This window comes from Epinephelus lanceolatus, chromosome 15 (genome assembly GCF_041903045.1).
Source record: "Epinephelus lanceolatus isolate andai-2023 chromosome 15, ASM4190304v1, whole genome shotgun sequence".
In the NCBI taxonomy this organism is placed as follows: Eukaryota; Metazoa; Chordata; class Actinopteri; order Perciformes; family Serranidae; genus Epinephelus; species Epinephelus lanceolatus.
Genome location: NC_135748.1, coordinates 6,999,450 through 7,019,645, shown reverse-complemented (window position 1 = coordinate 7,019,645; position 20,196 = coordinate 6,999,450). Strand labels below are relative to the sequence as shown.

Sequence of the window (20,196 nt, the reverse complement as noted above, 5' to 3'; positions counted from 1 at the left end):
CCGCTAATCCAACCATACAGGTCTACAGCGAGTTTTATCGTTTTAGTCCCATAATGTCGACCGCCCATTAATCCGACCATTTTAATTACATCATTCCGACCGTCGGATTTCATACCCAGTAGTCCGACCACCAGTTAGTCCGACCACAGCACTTCCAACATGAAGCAGTCTGTGCATTTCTCCCTCACTGCGCCGGCATGGACTGTGAGGACAGTTGCGTTTATCTCATCAATGGGAAATTACATCCATCTGCTATCTGTGACGTACATGCCCTTATTTGGATAACACATCCTGGTATTCCCCACACATGAAGCCTATTGACAGCGTAATGCGCTCTGGCTGCAGATGTATATTAAGCATTAATCCGTTCTTGCAGCACGTCTACAGAAAGTATTTTGTTAGAGACAAACCATCCACCTGTCTGTCATGTCACCTGTAGGCTACTAATGTTTTGCCTAGCCTTGACCAGCAAATTCATCAGCTTGTAACAATTCGCCAACAACAGAAACTGAGGCTTATGTCACAACGCTACTTTTACAGGTCACGGGAGGCACAGGTTCACGGTGCCAAGCTGAAACCCCTGATATAACATGAAACCCCAAAAAACTTAACTCTTTTTGCTTTCAAAATGCAGCAATTAATTGTATAAAAATGAAAAGGACTCGTATGGTTAGATTAACTCAACAACTTTAGTGTAATTAAATTAAATCAAACTCAAATTAACACGCGTCCAGCTCGGACGATTCACTCAATTAACACAGCGCTTCACACCGGTACAGAAAACAAATAACCCCCACTGTGCATTTACTGCTTGTTTATTAATTCCAGTCACGTTTTATGTGTGTGAGATCCTGCTTGTGTGTGCGTACACCTTGAATATCATATGTGAGGCTATTTCATAACTAAAATGGTGGTGAAAATATTTAACTTTGCTAGACGGCATTTCTCTGAGCCATTTGATAAAAGGAAATAATTTATTAGCTGTGGAAAAAAGGCAACATAATGTGGAATTATAGGTTAATCAATCTTTGCTTCCTTTAATTTAGTTTGGATAACAGTAGTAGCCTAATAGTAGCTGCAGCAGCAACAGCATTAGTTGCCAACAGCTGTCTTGTTTTTACTTCTTTATTACCTCCGCCAAGGAGGTTTTCGCCGGTGTTGGTCTGTTTGTCTGTTTGTTTGTTTGTTTGTTTGTTTGTCTGTTTGTTTGTTTGTTTGTCTGCAAAATAACTCAAAAAAGTTCTGAACGGATTTTGATGAAATTTTCAGGAAAAGTTTATAACGGGACAAGGAACAGGTGGTGATCAAATTTTGGTGGTGATTGGTTGAAGTGAAGTGGATAAAATAATAAAATGGTGGGAAATTCGAGCTGCTTGGCGGAGGTCTGCACTCTCCGAGTGCTTTTCGAGTTACAGATATGCGATGTTATTTGGCCATGGTGATCGCCACTTGCTGTTGGTTTGCAGGACTTCTGTTTTTCTGCTGATGCTGTTTTTTTTTTTTTTTATCTATGTACACTGTCTTGGTTCGTTGTGTCAGAGGTAGTGAGTTTTGGAGTTTAGACATTTGTTTGTTTTTGCATCTTCAGCACCAAGGACAGCGCTTAAAGTGATTTTGTTATAACCGCTGCCTGTAACAGGCTCGGGGACATCTTCAGCACCAAGGACAGCACTCAAACTACGGTAGTTCTTGTCTGTTTTTGTCATGTGGTAAATTCTACTGTTGGCCTCCTTATGGAAAAAATGTAATAAAATTTGCATTTGTTAGAACTTCTTAATGTTTTATTTGTGTGTAGCTTATGGCAGCCAGTCAGCAGCCTAGTGAGTGGTGATGTGCGATGTGCTATACAGCAGGAAAAAAAATACAATGATGTCACACATTCATTCATTCAGTTGGCAGCCCAGCCCCCCCTGCTTAAAACATCTTCCCCTGTGTGGGGAATATCAGGATGTGTTATCCAAATAAGGGCATGTACGTCACATATAGCAAATGATGTGATTTCCTGTCAATGAGATAAACGCAACTGTCCTCACAGTCCGCGCATAGAGGCATTGCAGCTGTTTAGTGGTACCATTGCTCTGTGTTTACTGAAAGGGGAAGTTGCCTGGTCCTGGTCCAGTACCTGCTTTTTCCCAGTAATGGTTTTGATTACAATAAATGTACACCTTCAAATTAAGCTGTATATGTGTCTTTTTAAGGAAAAGGATAACTAGCCTATTTTAAAAACAATTAATCGCCTAACACATATACATAACTCAATAAAACAAGATTATTGTGGAACTCAGAATGTTAACTGTACTGTTATTAGTCTATGCACATTAGATCATTAGTAACATCAAATGTAACACAATAAACCAAAGTATATCAGTGGGCATTTCCTTAAGTCTTTCTGATAGTTTTTTACTAGCCTATATACTACAACAGTATAATAAAATCCTGAAATTATGGCTTTTAGTTTTGGTGTGCCACCCCAAGATTTTAAGTGGCCCCATCTGGCCATCCCTATGAAACATTTCTGGAGGCGCCCCTGCTGTGAATGCTTCAAGTTATAGTGAAGCTGATTTGTGTAGGCTTTTTTTTTTTTTTCAAAAATTCTCTATTAAGCCATATTTAATGTGTTTTAAATCATCTAAACTTTACAGCACTTCACAGAAACCTCCGTCGCTCACTAGTGTTTTGGAGGTGTAACTGCAGAGTGACACAGACACACCACCGCAGAAGTAAAAATGCTCACAACAGTGTGGGTGACATGCGTGGTCTACGCACAACCATAAATCCGCTTAAAGAAAAGACACTTGGCATGGTTGCATAGTAATGGTAGGATAGTTAGCTACGTAGCTAACCTAGGTCCTGAGGGTTGAGGTTGAGAAGATAATAGTTTAGTTGTACAAAATAAGAGTAGGCTACAAATATTTGCACCAAGGTGGGTATAAACAGCACACATCACTATAATCCAGGGTATGAATAGCATCCGCTTCTAATTGTACCCGGTACAAATAGCAATATGTTGATATTTGCACCAGTGTGAAAATAGCCCTCATCTTATAATATATTAGCCATACATTATAAGGATTTCTGATTAAGTCTCTCTTTAAATATTTTGGATCAAATGAGCAGCAATCAAAATTTAAATTGGAAAACACTACAACATACACATATACTAGGTAAATACAGCTGCACTACATCAGTATCAAAGTTCACCAACACACAAGAGGCTACCTTCTAACAGTAATATCAAATACTGTACAGCTCAGCCTCCAGTTTGAACAGATGACAGCATGATAATCAATTAATGCTGCATTATATAGCATCAAATAAAGCTGCAGTAACAATGTGATCAATCCACATCACTTCAGTGATGACTTAACGCCCCATGGTTTGCAATAAACAGTGTAAATGTATTTCACATGTGTCGCACTACATGTATCATTACGTAACAGTGCACCATGGCTACATAAATCCAAAAAATACCTCAGTGAGCTCTGTGCAGACTCAACTACAAGTTTATAACACATTATTCTCAAAGTGTATGAGCTGCAAATCACAGTGCGTGTAGCAGGTGATCTCAACAAGGATGCAGGGCGCACACACATGGTCAGTCACGTACAGTTTAATCTCTCAAGACAGATTCTGCAATTTACATTGTAAAGGAAGAAAAAAAAAGTTTTTTGTTTTTGTTTTTGTTTTTTTACCAATGGATTTCCAGATTGTGTACAGTTAGGCTACATAACAAATCCTTCTCATGTCGCTGGCAAACAAAATACCACACTAACGAGCGAAGTGCATTTCAGTATTAAATATTGAAATTAAGTTTATTTAATATGATATACTTTGACACTAAGAGAACCAGATACAAAAAGCCAGGCTTCAACAATCAAAACAAACAAACTCAGGAGACCGTGCCCTGGTCTGATTACACCTGTGCATCCTCACATCCTGACTTTGACTTTGAAAATTCGGCCAGTCACCATCTTTTTTTTTTCAGTAGAACTTATCACAGATTGTCACATGTCGATAATTTGATACCCTCAAATAAGCAGTGTTTTCAAATCACTACATTAATTATTAACACATTCCGCACCTGTCCCGGTAGATTTAACACATCCTGTCCATCAAAAACATCAACTTACTCAACAAACCGTGCATTAGTGTGATAACTGAATGTGATCATTATAAATTAGCGTCTGTTTTCACCAAATCTGGAGTTTCTGACAGACCTAACAACATGCTGTGAACTGATCAACTTTTAAACCCAAACATTTACACTAATTTCTACACAGATGACCCTTTAAACAATTTCAGAGGTCGTGTCAACCAGTAAAATGCTAAAATAAATATAGAAGTTGTCTTACCTGGAGGGTTAAAGTCCCTGGGGGACATCTTTGGGTTTTCCACAAAGTTGAGTGGTCCGAAAGGTTGAAAAGTGTTTTCCAAAACTTCTGCTTTCTGCTCAAATCTCAGAGAGTAATCTTTCCACAGGTTGGTTCTGGTCCAAATCCAAGTGCAAAGTGAGAGATCACAATGATCTGAAGGCCTTATAAACGTGACCTCAGCCGGGTCACCGTTCTGTTTCTATGACATTGATGTCATAGAAACAACGCGCGTGCGAGTGACTGAGACAGAAAGACTGACACTATTCAGTTATATTTTCATATTTGTTCATGTCTTAATTTTAGTTTTAGGCTACTTGTCTCTTTTATTTTTCACTGATTTTCATTAGCATTTCTCTCTCTTTTATGACAGTGTAGCTGCTGCTTCTGTGTAATTACTGCCATTATTAACCCATTATTAACTAAAAACATAAATCAAACCATAGCCTTTATGAATATACAATAAAAGAAAGCTAGTAATGTCTACATAGATTACACATGCAGCACAACATTAATGACTGACACTGTAACACTCATAGTTTTCCATTTTATAACACATCTAACAGTAATGACAGCACAGTGTGACAGTTACTGCACCTATCAGTTCAGTAAAACCCTCTGCTGAGGTATGGCAACACCACCTTGACAAACCACACGCAGAACTGCAGCACAATGTAATACCAGAGCCAGCAGTAATAATTTTGATAATTAGTCTACTTTATATTTAATCATAATTACGTTTGCTCGTGATTATTAGTTTAGACAGCAGTAGGGTTGTCTGTTGTAGCATAGCAACATTTTTTATTATAGTTTGCAGAAATATACTGGAGGCGCTGGAGGGGGCAAAGCATACAGCAAGATAAATATATAGATAAGTGATATTACAGACAACAGAGCCTCCCCACAGCATTCAACCATCATTTCTTGGTTTAGGAAGTGGCTTCCAGATAATATTTGATATTCTAGGTCCTGCATAATCAAGGAATGGTGTCCATATATGATGAAATATACCAAATGTACCTCTAGACCAGTATGTCATATATTCCATGGGTAGGAGTGTTGGTGGCTTGTTTGAAATCCATTTCAGTGATATACATTTACGTGCAGCATATGTTAACACACTCTTTCTGTAAACCCTCTGGATCTGTACGTGTGGCATTCATAGCAGAAGGCAAACTGGATCCAAATCTAATTCTTTATTGAAAACCAAATTTAACTTTGAAACAGCTTTCAACCAAAACCTCTGAATATGTACACGTCCATATAGTGTGTCTAAAACCAACCTCCTCTGCACTAGCCTGCTCTGTTACAGGTAATAATCTTGCACTCCAAACCTTAAATCATTTAAAGGTAAGGGCAAAAAGGGCTTTTGTGTTTTATAGGTTATAGTCTTGGATTAGGAAGCAGCTTTATACTGTTTATTGTAGCTGGCTGATGTGGAGCTAAATACACATTACATGCACTGCCAGTTGGCCCAATGTACTGTCAACTATGCATTGCATTTTACAGGCTCACAGTAGGTTTTGAACATTCTAATCTGAAAACTAGTAAACTAGTAATAGAGTGCAATATTTAACTCTGAAATATAGGAAAGTTAAAGTATAAGGTAGGGGCTCTGATTTCAGCTTCTTAAATGTGATTTTTGTTTGTTTTTTTCTTTCTTTTCTCCTTTATGAAAGTATACTGAGTAGGCTACAAAATTTTTGAGGATGTCACCTTTTTGGAAAAACTAATCGACATTTTTCACCATTTTCTAATATTAACACTGCAAAAGATCAATCACACATGCACACACACACACACACACACACACACCTCCTGTATATCAACAGGCAAGCAGCAACCTCCAGGGCTGAAAAATGAAGCTAACGTGAAAGTGCCATTTCGATGAATGGCCACTTATATATAAATATATAAATAACTTATAATTATCCGACAGCAGAGCGGGGAAAAGCGAGTGGGAGACCCGGCTCTCCTGTCGGCAACGGAGCGGGAAGAAAGCGATGGCGACAGTAGCACCGCGGACCGAGCCCCTCTCCCCGCTCGGCCGAGGCCGGCTCCCCGCTCGTTTTTTTGGTCGGCAGGAGAGCAGGCAGGCAGGAGGCCAGCCGGCTCCCTGCTTGCCAGCCTCGTAGAATCTGCCGGCCTCCTGCCTGCCTACCGGCCTCAGACCGAGGAAAAAGCGAGGGGGACAGCAGTGGAGCGGGGAGGCATCGGATGCAGGCATTGGATCGCTTTGACTTGTAAAATATGCTAACCATGCTACTAGCTTATTTTTTATCTAAACTTAGCTTACAAAGCTCTGCATTAGCAGACTTTCGCGGTGTGGTTTTCCATATATAAAACTAGGTAACCTAGGTCAAATTTGATTACATTAATTAATCTGATATGATTGAAATTAATTCACAAACAGCCTATATCTTAAAGTAATGGTGGCGGCATGGAAGTACAGAGGAGTGGGGCGCTCACTAGGTCCACAGAGGTTGAGCTGTCCAGAGGGCGGGCCCATTGGCTCTGCAGTGAGCAGCCTCTCCTTGAGACTGGCTCCAAATCGAGCTAGTCTCTATAGACCCCCATGTTTAAATGCCCAACTTCACAGCAGAAATAAACATGTTTATTATTATTATTGGTACAAAAAATGTTTTTGGTCTTTACAGCTGATTTCCCCGTTCACAACAACTGTATGGGGGGTGAATTTTTCTATAACTCACTCACAGTTACACACCATTAAGGGTGCGGCTGCTTTAGCACTTCTCGCCCAAATCACTTCTGGTCCTAAGAACAAAATTGGTGATGGGCAGAATGCCGAACTTGACGCTTCAAAATGGGAGTCCACAAGGGCAATGGGTGATGTCACAGTAGCTACGTCCATTATTTTTATAGCTAGTCTATGGTAACAGGACATTTAGACATTGAACTGACAAAGACCTTTATGGGTTTTGATGCATTTGAAAGGCTCATTCTGCTACCATGTTTGTAATATAAATCACTGTAACAGTTTTGTGTAATACAAGTATTTCATTAAATATTTAGGCATTACTTTGGGTGTGTAAGACAAAGAAAAATCATGCTCCCTCCATAAATACAACAAGAGTAAAAGTCTGAAGCCATGCTGCGAGGACGTAATAATCATTTCACATAATAAATAAAAATAAGGATAAAAAATGGAGAAAAACCATTGCTTTGCTTGACCCGAGAAAGGCGTCACAGATTCGGCCACTGCCATGCACACACGCCTCCTTTATATCAACGGGCAAGCAGCAACCTCCAGGGCTGAAAAATGAAGCCAACGTAGAAGTGCCGGTTCCTTGAATGGCCACTTGAGACTGGCTCCAGGAACAAGTCAGTTCCCATAGACCCCCATGTTTAAATGTCCAACTTTGCAGCAGACATAAACATGTTTAACAATTCAATAACATGTTTGGTGATTGATCGCTAATATTCTGATGTCCCACATTAGCTTCTATAAATTATTAAGGTTAAAAAAAAGTTGTTTTTGTCTCTATATGCTCTGTACAGTTTTTCTGTTATTTCTTTATTTATTATAATTTTTTTAATATACCACTAACTACTTATTTTTTATAATGTCTCTGTGTATGTGTATTGCTGCTGTCTGTGCAGCTGTGACAGCCTTGTTTCCTCTCTGGGGCTCAGTAAAGGTTTAGTTTGTGTTAGTTACCATCCTGACCTGTAGGGGGCGCGTGTTGGCGCTGCGGCCCTGCATTGGATGATGTTGAGGTTTCGCGGATGTATCGGGAGCGCGCGGCGCGTCTCAGGGCGGACACTGTGCTATCAGCGCTCCACTCGCATGTTTTGATTCCTCAAAGTTACAGTCAGTGGACTAGCTGTAAAATGTCCACAGTAACGCAACCTGCCAATGACCAGTATGTTTTTCGTCGACGTGAGTTTGAAGAGCAGCCGCCAGAGAACCAGAGAAGATGGCATACTCCTCAACAACACGTCCACGGTGCACGGCAGACCGCACTACACCACCAGCGACACCGGGTAAAGCAAAAGTACATTAACAAGCTAGCTGTAGCCGTTTATTAGATTTCATGCTAACCGTGACACGGGACATTTACGGCCAGGACTCAGGAGTGGTTCCACTGTGTCGGAGCTAACGTTAAGCTCAGGGAGGTCCTGTCGTAGTTAAATAGCTCGTCAGCGTCAGTTTAACTTACTACGACTTCAATTTGATCAGTTTTCAGTTGTCACTTATCCTGTGTAATAAGCCTAGATAACCAGCGCGTGAGCCAAGCCCTAGTTAAAAAATCTAATACTTAAATATTTCTTTTCAAACGCAAGCAATACATACATGGCAGAACATGGGCTATGAATATTGCGAATGAACAGGATCAGATATTCAAGTCGGGATATAACTTGTAACATATAACATATAAGCCCTATATGAAATTGGTGGATAAGTGGCTGCGTGGTGTAATACACACAATATAATACAGCAGCTGTTCACACCGAAAAGAAGGGTGGCTCTTCGTCTTTTAAGCTTCTAAAGCCATGTCCTACTAGCAGGTGTCTGTGTATGTATTAATATGTTGGCAACTTTAAATCAAACGTTTTTTCAATGTAGTTTGGTGGCATTTTCTCCTCACAAGAGATACAGAATATCATGTGACAGATCCAGGCCTTACCAGTTGAGTAATAATCTGCAAGTTTAACAAAGTAGGAAGGCAGGCTTTTTTTGTTGACAGCCCCCCACCTATAGTAGTAGGGTTTTAACTGCTGTTTCGATGTCATTATGCACACAATGTAGCCTAAACACAATAGGAGTTAAAGGGATGGTTCAGGTTTTTTGAAATGGGGTTGTATAGGGTTCTCATCCATAGACCATATGTGACACATAGTAAATGTTAGTTGGCATGCCCTCAGTTTGGAGAAGCAGGTAGGAGTCTGATATTAAAGCTAGCAATCTGCAACAAAACGTGTTTTAGCCACCTTAAAGAAGTCCCACCTAAAAAAAACTATCAGTTTAAATGTATGCTGAATTGAGAGTATTTTCACTGCTTCAGGGTACCGTAAGGCAGTAATTTCTGACAGGAAAATAAAGCTGATATATCATTCTCTTCAAAGCCAGACTACACTGAAAAAACAGTGATTTAATATCACTGAACACAGGAGCTGCTGGTCAACTGCTGCTTGATCGGTTAGTTTGTCTGTGTTATTGTGATTGTGGTGTTTTAAAGGGTTAGTTTGGATTCACCAAAGTCACACAATAACACTAACTAACTGATCAAAGCAGTGGTAGATGAGTAGCTCTGGTGTTTAGTGAGTTAAAATGACTGTTTTTGTTGGTGGAGTCTGGTGGCTTTGACAAGAGCATAGAGAAGATGGAGAACTGAAGACGTTAATGTCTTTTCCTGTTGGAACAGGCTGTCTGACGGAGAGGTAAAATAGTAAAAAATACTTAAATATAGTGCCCACTTAAACTGATAAATTGTTTATGGGTGGGACTTCATTTAGGTGGTGAAAACATGTTTTCCAGTCCACAGCAGCACATTGCTTAGCTTCCATGTCAGACTCGAGGCTGCTTCTCCAAACTGGGGGCATGCCGAGTGGCATCTACTATATGAAATAAACTGACTGTGGATAAGTACCTCATACACTCCCACTACAAAATATCTGAACTATCCCTTTAAGACTGCTAACACCAAACAATACATACGACTTGATGCATATTATTATAGTTTGTTATTTTAGAAGATAAGTGACATTATTTGTGGCATAATTAGATCATTTATTATGTTACTGTAGATTTTATGTTTGTCATTGTACAACCATAATGTGATGTTTTGACATTATTTGTATTTCGAACTGGCTAGAGCTTTCACTTCTCCTTCAGGCTAACAAGTAAAACCACACACCATTTGGTATGTCAGTGTCACTGTCTTTGATGTGTTTTTCCTGGAATGAAGGTTCTAAGTTTCAGTTTATGACTTGTTATTTCACCTTTGTCTTCATTTATTAATTTTTTTCAAACCTGGGTGCAGCCGGTGTCGTGCTGCTGTGTAGCAGTCAATTTGTTATTTTTGTCTGTGGTAGAGCGATTGTTGTGTGAACCATTGCAGACGTGATGGGGTGTGTCTCTGAATGCACTCCAGTTTAGTAATGAAGTACATTGTTATACAGTGAATGGGATTACAGGCTGCCACAAGATTACTGATTCGGGGGGGGCAGTGATAGCACAGCTCAGAAGATTGTGTCATAGTCAATGAGTCTGTCCACAGTAAGAAAGAAAGATAGGATTTAGTGTCTTTACAAGCTGTTTTTAGCTACATCCATACTTGTCATTAATATTCACATTTCACAGAAGCTAATTAAAGTTAATAACATCAATCATGTGTTAGACAAGGTAATAATCAATCATTAACATCGGTTTATGGTCTATGCTTGCTTGCAGGCACACCTAAATTTAAAGTGCACCGATGTTAGTGCACATACTGAGGAAACGGACGCAGTTCTTTTTACAATGCATTCTGGAATTATCAAGGGAGATATTGCTTAATAATAAGGAAGTCACTGTAATTACTGTTGTCTGACTTGTATTGTTTATGTCAGCATCATTGTAAGAGTCACTGCTGGGAACTGTGTAACAGTGTGTTTTCTGAAGCTTTTAGTTACTAGATATGAGAGCTCATGATAGTTGTATGAAGAGATGATAATAGGAGATTACTAGGGATGTCCTGAGCTTTTTTTTTTTTTTAAGCCCTGATGTGAGTCAGTTCTGCTGAGTCCAATCCTTATATTAACCTAAATGTTTAAGTATGTGTCTGGCTCATTATAATAGCAGCTGCAGTCTGCTGTCACAAGCTACATGATCCAAATACTGGAGGTCCTGGTTCTAAACTGTTAGTCTGGTGAGCCTAATTTAAAATTATGATAGAAATAAAAGTTTAAATGGCAGAATGAGACTCCTGAAATTGATGAGACGTAGTCAGCTAGAGAGACGATGTATGACTCTGTTGGACAGACAATTCAAGCTTATTAGTACCGACCCGAGCTTGCACACGAACCAAACAGCCAAGATTAACTTTTGCATGTTGTTTTCACTGATAAAAACATCAAATGATGATGATGTAGTTTTTGCAAGGGTTCAAACAAGCATGTTCCTTTATGTCTGGAATATGATTTGTAGGCTGGGACAGACCTGTTGTAGCACCACAGTGCTTAATTTATAATGATATTGTGTGACACATTTTACCTTTATCAAACAATTGCAGCTACTGCGATTTGGATATTGCACTTGGTCATATTGCGATTTCTATAATATTTCAATTTATTGTGCAACCCTAACCAGATGACAGTTAGTGCAACAAGAAGACAATTGCAGTAATTTTTCAAGCAGAAGTGCCAAATATTTGCTGGTTCCAGCCTCTGAAATCTGAGTCCTTCCTTTACCATACATGATAGTAAATTACATATCTTTGGGATTTGAATTGTTGCTCAAATAAAAAAAAAAAATGAATTCATCACTTTAGGATGCTGGAAGTTAACATGGGCGTTTTTCACTATTTTTATGCCTCTGTGCTGACAACATCCATGGCTGGAGGCATGTGTTTTGGGGTTGTCTGTCCGTCTGGAATGCCTGGAAGAGATTTGCTCAAATTTTGGCACAAACGTCCACTGGGACTCAAGGATGAATTGATAAATTGGTGGTCAGACTCACTGTGACTTCAAAAAAACACGTTTTTAGTCATAACTCAGGAATTCATTAGCCTGGAAATCCAGACCCAAATCTAGAAAGATTTAGGGTCTGGCTATGAGTAATGAAAATGGCCCAACTCGAGGGGCGGCACCAAGCATGCATTTGAAAATATCACTGCGTGCAATTGGATAACACTACGACCAATCAGAACAATACACAGGGTGACGTATACGCTTAGCTACCAGCGGAGCTAACAGGTAGATTAGACTCTTGCCGTATCCGGTCGGCAAAACACCAAAAACATCCTTCTTGCAAAGGAAAGATTCGAGCGCCGTCTTCTGTTCCTGTTTTAGAGAAAAAGCCAAGTCTAACTCATTCATTGTAGTGGCCAAAGCCGTTTCAGACAGCTGGTGTTCATCCGTAGCCATCTTGCAATGTTAACTGACTGATTCCGGACTTCGTTTTTGCAGCGCTGTCGTCATCTGTTTAGCTTGCCTCTGGCCCGCCTATATCAGATACACCCATGTGATTGGTGCAGCTTGGCTACAAGGGCATGGGTAATGAGCATCATTACTGATTGCCAGAGTGACTCGCTGAGCAAATTGAAATTGTGCTCTTGAGATTGGATTTCCAGGGTAGGAATTCATATGCTAATTACAACAAAAATTCACACAAAATAAAATGACAAAGTGATGGCATTTTATATCCAAAAGGTCAAAGGTCAACTTCACTGTTACAACTCGTTTTCTGGCCATTACTCAATATCATATCTCAGGAACAGAGGGGAAGACGTTTGGTCAGATACTGAATCAGTAAGTGACACTTATCTCACTTATCTTGGGTGTCCACCTTGAAACTGTGCTGCTTGTATAGATCTTCTGTGCTGCTAGGGGGAAATCAGTGTTTTAGGGTATGTAGCTCCTTTATAGTAACATCCATATTTGATGCATTGTCTACTGTCTTGACTACATTTGAGTCTTGACAGACATGGATTTAAACGGATACTTGACTGGTTGGCAGAGGCGTACATCGCAAATTGATAATAATTGATTAATTGGGAAAATAACCACCAAATTAATTATCAGTTATGAAAAAAATGATTAATTGCAGCCCTCACTTTCTTTTTACCCTAAGAGACAGCATGCTAATTTGTCTCATTAACATCACAAGCTGTTGTGTTTATCCTTGTATGCTACTCCTACAAGGGGGAAAATACAGTAAACATCTGAGAAGGGAAAAAGTTGGAAAAAATCTTCTGAGTGGAAAAAAAAACAGGTCTCAAAGTGCTGAGAACGTTAAAACAAAGCCAAGAGGAGTATGATTAATTAATGAGGAATATCAACAGTATTGCAGCAGTTCTGCTCATTACTGATGGAGATTTTATGACCATATGATAGTGTGGGATATGTTCATTTGTATTTATAACCTGCTCTGAACTCTACCTCCACAGGCTGATGGCAGCCGGCCCCGACCTGGACCTCCCAGTGATCCCAGCGCCAGATGGCCCCACGTAGATGACCCCACCACCAGACAGCCTCAGCTGGACGACTGTGAGCGGATGGGGACTCTGTTTGGGATGCTCAACAAGTGTCTACGTGGGATGGGCTTCAGCCAGATGTACTTTGGGGACAAGATTGTGGAACCAGTTGTGATTGTGTTCTTCTGGCTGCTGCTCTGGTTCCTGGGCATCCAGGCACTGGGACTGGTGGGAACTCTGTGCATCATCATCATCTACATCCAGAAGTAATTGGAGTGGATGATCAGAGTGGAGCCTGCTGTTTTTCTGTGTTTATTGCTTACATATGCGGGACTCATTTCATGCTAATGGATGTTTGGATTGGAATCTGCAGTGGATCTGTGCTTATAGGGGGGCGGCTGTGGAGAGGGCTACACTGCTCTGTAGTGATGGGGGCTAAGCAGGTTTCTAGAAATGGTTTGTTCACTCAGAGTAGATCCAAAGCTGGGTCCATTCTTCAAGATTATCTGGTCAGGAGCTTCTCCTCCCTCAGTAATAGGAGAGGTGTTGTCCTGCTGCCTCTGCTGTTATTGTGATGTAATGGTATTGATCTGCTGATTTAGAGAAACAGGAAGATATTGCAGGAAATGGTTTGTCTCTGTTTGTATCAGAGGCTACAGAGTGAAGACCTGGAGTCCCAGCATTCAGGAAACAGAACTGCACACATGTCTGTGTAGCGTGTTTCACTTAAAGAGATCTTTGTTAACATACAGTATGTGAATGTGGTGTGCAAGCGCAGCACTTATATGCCTCCAATAATCACTTATAACAAAACAGTGTCTGAATGTAACGCTGACATGCAGTACACATTATGTTCTTCTGAAACCTTTTAGCTATGAAATATTTACCTACTTTGAGATAGATACTAGGGATGCACAATATATTGATGGCTGATAAATGACAAAAAGTTATTATTGTTATTCCATTGTCAGGTAATGCACAGACTTTTTGCAGCAGCTGTGGAGAGGGATTCCATCTGTGAAACTTAAGCCCCGTTTCCACCCAACACTTTCGGTATGGTACCTTTGAAACCAAAAGTAACCCTTCAGACATGGTACCTAGACCCTAGGTACATTTTCATCACAGACAGTACTCTGAAATGTGGGCGCGGCCGTTGTCACTCACTGCTTTGTCCACCACTCGCTGTATTTCCTCGTCCCCGGTGCCACAGAGGGAAGTCTGCACCGCATTTATCAGCCACAGAATGAGGCTGCATGCCGATATTTTCAGAACAAAATAGAACAGGCTGCAGTGAGAGTCTCTCTTGATGGCATATTTTAAAATAGCGGGTTTGTGCATTTAGTCCTTCTCAGGCAAGCACAGCCAGTCATAGCCCACAGGAATGACATTCCACAACGCTTTTTTTTCCTCCAAGTGAGGATTAGAATATATGCAGTTCACCAGTCTGGTCAAAATTAATATATATTTATAAGCACTTCAGAGATCTACTCATTTCTAAAAGTGTGTGTCATCTCATAGAGAGAATCAAGTAATGGAATGGTCAAAGTTTAACATTGAAATTTAAGGTGTGCTGATGGATCCAGGTTGTCAACTCATGCATTGAGTAACCTTAAATGTTGCCGGCAGTTGGCTTTGTGAATAAATTGACCAATCAACAGACTGCAGTGTTTTAGCTCCACCTTTTAGTACCAGATCTGTGTGCTAGGTACCCCAACAGAGGGATGACCAAAAATGAGGACAGTAAGGAACAGTTCCATTGGTACCATCCACAACTCTTCACAGTGGAAACAGAAAAAAGTGAACCAAACTGAACTAAACCATACCGTACCGAACTGTATGGTGGAAACAGGGCTTTTGTTCTGAGGGGATCAGTTCTAAATAAGTGAGCGATCCTGCGTCTCTAGCTTTTCCTCCTCTGCTCTCTGTTTTGGTGCCTGTGCTCGCTCCATTCACCTCCTCCCACTACCAGGAAAAACACATTATTATCACTTAACAGTATCAGTCCTGAAATTACACATAGGCACATCTCGAGCAGGTAGAGGTGGAAGCCCTCCTCTTTTCAAGGAAACTGACAGGAATGTGAAGGACTTCTTACAGTCATGGAAAGATAGACTGACATGTTGGGATAGACTTTGGTTTTGGAAACTAATTGTGTTCAACAGATACAGTAATGTTCTTGTGGAGAGAAAACTACATTTATGCTGGATGCAAAAAAAAACCAAACGTTCACAGTCTTCCAGTTTGTCTTCTCTGCTGTTGCAGAGCTGCAGTGTTACTCCCCTCCGTTACACTGACACACTGAATCTTAACATTGACTATATTTACATGCATTAATATTCAGGTATTCTGAAAAGGACATATTGCTACTAAACTGTTTACATGGCCAATGAAAAATGAATATTCCACTAAAACCCCCATTTACATGCAGCCAGGCATACTCTGATGAACATGCCCTAACTTGTCGTTCATGTCAAAATACTGAAAAATGAAAAAGCTGAAGCTGCTTGTGACATTTTGCTTTTTCTACACCAAAATAGGATTTTTCTAATTTTCCCACTGGTGGTGGACTTGTGTGAACACAGCCTTTCATTCCTTTAACCACATTTTTTTAAAAGGCCTATGTTGCAATATTTGCTTTAAACCTTTTAATTTCCAACTCTTTCATAATGTTTGAAAGTAGGTGTGTTTCTCCTTTCCACAAGAAATGTGGGCTTTTCTTTTGGGCATGTGTCTCTATCTGCCAGGCTCAAACACTGCCGGCAGGTTGGTTTGTGCACAACACAAAGAGCTGGCTGTAAACAGGCAAGAGGCCGTGTGTAGCAAACTGCTGTAAAAACCCCAATCAAGAGGCATATTGCAAATGTGCTGTAAACATGTCCAAAGAATGCTCCTTATTAATACCCACATATCCCACATGTCTTATTTGGAAAATACTTTATCATAATCATGGAATATTAGTGTGCATGTAAGCAGAGTGAATGTGCAAGAAAACTACACTGGAATATTAACTGAGAAACTGGCATTCACAGAGTTAATTCATATGTAGAGCTACTGGTAAAATATCTATCATATCAGACTAGTAATTGTTTTGGGATTTTGGTCATTTTGTGAACTACCTTTCATCTGCAGTCTGCATATCATCAAATGTACACAGTTGTCTTCACCTGTCAGACCGTTTCAGTTGAGTGCAATTATCACAGAATGCCTCTTTTTAATCACCATATCTGATTGTAATCCTACCCAGAATCCTCTGAGGTTTATGTGTCATCTGACAGCAAATCTAAATCTAAATGTTGACAATGCAAAGTGAATTAGATATTGCCAATCCTGTCTCTAGGAATCACTTGCATATGCAGCATTTTGGTGATGGCTATTTACATAAACTGGCAACATTTCCGTTCTACACTAACTACCCCATAATGACAGAGCCAGTGTAGGATGTTAAAAATATCTGCCAGCATATTAAAAAAAACTGGAATATCACATTAGTATTCAAACTCTTAGTACTTAGTTGAAACACCTGTGGCAGCAATTACAGCCTCCAGTCTTCTTGGGTATGACACAACAAGCCTTGCTCACCTGTATTTGGGGATTTTTTTCCATTCATCTCTGCAGAGCCTCTGGTGCTCCGTCAGGTTGCATGGGTTCTGTCGGTGGATTGTTTTCAGGTCTTTCCAGAGATGTTTTATTGGGTTCTGCTCAGGGCCCTTTGTGGGCCACCTGAGGTCATTTACAGAGTTGCCCCTGTAAGCCCCTCATGTATTGTCTTGGCTGTGAGCTCAGGGTCATTGTCCTGTTGGAAGGTGAACCTTCAGCCCAGTCTGAGGTCCTGAGGCCTCAGCTTGAACCACGTTGTCATTTATGACCTCTCTGTATTTTTGCTCCATGTAGATCCTGTGAGACCTTATAAAGACAGATGTGTCTTTCCAAATCATATCCATTTAATAGAATTTACCACAGGTGGATTCCAGTCAAGGTGTAGGCGCATCTCAAAGAGAAATGAGAGGCTAGATATCAAGTGTCATAGCAAAGGGTCTGAATACTTATGTTAGTCTGATGTTTCAGTTTTTTCTTTTTATTAAATTTGCGCAGAAATTCTAAAATCCTGTTGTGGCTTTGTCAGTGTGGGGTACTGAGTGGACTGATGAGGGAGAAAATACAACTATTTTAGACAACTGCAACAAAACAACATCTGAATGCCCTGTATGTTCACCATTTATCTTCAAAAATATATTTGCACCATTTTGTTCCCCTAGAACGGTTTGATGTTATACAAAGAAGTTGCATTTAGATGTAGTCATTGTCAGGAGAAATGGCTGACAAGGCAGGTTGAAGGAAGGTGAAACAAACAACTGATTGCAGTAACTCCCCTCACAACTGAATATATAATAACAGTATGGGAGTATTTGAGGAGGATAATTTTTCTGGTAGTCTCAGGTAGTTTTTACAGCTGAACATACTTTACTGTTTTGTTTATTTTATGATTTGAATGTGCAGATGTCCAGGTTAACTGACCGCACACTGTTGAGAAGAACTGAACTGTAGTCATCACACTGATTTCAAAGTTTACTACTGAGTGTCAAAGTTTTCCAAAGCAAACATCATCACAGATGGGATGTTCACAGCTGACTTACTGACATGCTGCATTTGTCCTTGTTTAAAAAAAACTAATGAATTATTTTAAACTTAAATTATTGTTTCTAAGGTGTTTGCACTGAGAGTTTTATGCATACCTATGAAAGAATTAATGAATCAAAATGTGTTGCAATGTCTATGATTAAAAGCGAGTGTTCCTAAAACTCTTTGGCTGTCACTGCTCTGTCAGACTGTATTTAGTAGTGCTTTTCGCTAAACGCTAACACGCTCATGTCGACATTCTGATGATGTTCAGCAGGTAATGTAATGTTTACCATGTTCACTATTTTGTATTCTGTACCCGACCTAGAACTATATCAGTCGAATCAGATTCAGCTGTTCTTTTTTTTTTTTTATGCCTCCACGCAGGCGACAGCTGTGGCTGGAGGCCTAATGTTTCTGGGTTGTCCATCTGTCCATCCATCAGTCCGTCCCATCCTTGTGACTTAAACTTAAAGGGACTCAACGATGAACTGATTAGGTTTTGGTGGTCAAAGGTCAAGGTTGCCATGACCTTGCATCCATCTGATTTTCGTGAATGCAGTATCTTAAGAAGAGCTTTAGGGAATTTCTTCAAATTTGCTACAAATGTTCACTCAGCAACTCGATGAAGTGATGACATTTTGGTCGTCAAAGGTCAAGATCCGTGTAGCCTTGTCTGTCTCAATCTTGTGAAAGTAATATCTCAAGAACACCTTATGGGAATTTTTTTAAAAGTTTGACAGACATCCACTTACTGAAGAATAACCTGATTAGAATTTTGTGGTCAAAGGTCAAGGTCACTGTGACCTCACAAAATATGTTTTTGGCCATAACTCAAGAATTCATGTGCTAGTAATGACAAAACTTCACACAGATGCCAAATAGGATAAAATAATGAAGTGATGGTATTTCATATCCCAAAGGTCAACTTCACTGTGACATCTAATGTTGTGCAAAAAATTATCTGGCCGTTATTCAATGTCATATCTCATTCACATTTTTTAAATCCAAACCACCCCCTTAGAATTTTTAAATAATTAAGTTTTATGCGGGAGAAAACTGCACTTATTCTTTTAATTATCTTCTAAATATGCTTTTAATATTATTAAAAAATCCCAAAGAACAGATGCGTGCAGTGCCTGCAGGTTCACGCTCTTCCTTTCCTCCTGCGCTCTTTGCAAACACAATGTTCCTGCAGCACCAAACCACATCAGATTTCTTTAATTTAATTTTCAGAACTGCAGTGTGGGAGACATAAACATAATTTTGAAGTTAAGTTCTGGTTTATAAAGACGCATAGACGTGGGAAACAGTCTAGCGTCTGTCTCTGCTTGCACTAAGCAGTTGGTAACTCTGAGGGAGACTGATTGTACACCAGACAAGGTTACTTGTCGTTGAGCTTAATAGTGGGTAGTAGCCTAAGATAGACAGTGACAAACAATGCCAAGGCTTAGGGCAGGCACTATCATTACCTGGCCATCTATGAAGGCAGGTTAGGGAGATGTGGATGCTGCTCTGCAGAGCACTTGATTTATGCTATAATGTTTCTCCATACACAATCAAAAAAGTGTTAAGAACACTTTGAATAATAATATAGGAAGAAGCAAAAGTTCTTTACTTCTCAATTTATATTTGGAACAGTCTCATGACACATTAACACTGGAAACAGAAAAAAAAAAAACATTTCTGTCACACCATTTTTTTAATATATTTCCTTTGACTCTTAAACTTCACAAATGAATGAGAGGGGCAAGGAAAATAAGGAAGAAAGGAAAATGGAGGTGGGGAACTGTAGAAAGGCAGGTTCAGGAGGTAAAAACATACTGACGGTGTACAAAATGTCCTGCAATATACTTTACAAGTGATATGATATAAAGAAGGCCATGCTGCAGCAAACAATAAGGTAGCTCCACTCCAGCTGTGTGTGTGTGTGTGTTCACATTTGGCACATTCTATGTCTTCTCTAATACAGAAAGTGCTGAGAGCCTACATGATTGAATTTACACATGCAAAAGCAGCCAATGTTTTAACCAGCAGGTTAGTCGAGTTATCTGTTTACCTTTGCACTGGTA

At 39.9% G+C, this 20,196-nt stretch overlaps 1 protein-coding gene across 1 annotated transcript; it reads left to right on the top strand.

Annotated features, from left to right (window-relative positions):
* The first annotated feature begins 8,118 nt into the window (after positions 1 to 8,118).
* fam241a (family with sequence similarity 241 member A) lies at positions 8,119 to 14,320 on the top strand. Its single transcript, XM_033642312.2, has 2 exons — positions 8,119 to 8,375; positions 13,481 to 14,320. The coding sequence occupies exons 1-2, from the start codon at positions 8,223 to 8,225 to the stop codon at positions 13,775 to 13,777; spliced, it is 450 nt and encodes a 149-aa protein (XP_033498203.1). The 5' UTR covers positions 8,119 to 8,222; the 3' UTR covers positions 13,778 to 14,320.
* Positions 14,321 to 20,196: the final 5,876 nt, after the last annotated feature.

Bases quoted from the DNA above. Each gene is read 5' to 3' on its own strand.
- fam241a (XM_033642312.2), top strand. From the start codon at position 8,223: ATGTCCACAGTAACGCAACCTGCCAATGACCAGTATGTTTTTCGTCGA. The intron at 8,376-13,480 runs GTAAAGCAAAAG...CTACCTCCACAG, and splicing joins TACACCACCAGCGACACCGG to GCTGATGGCAGCCGGCCCCG.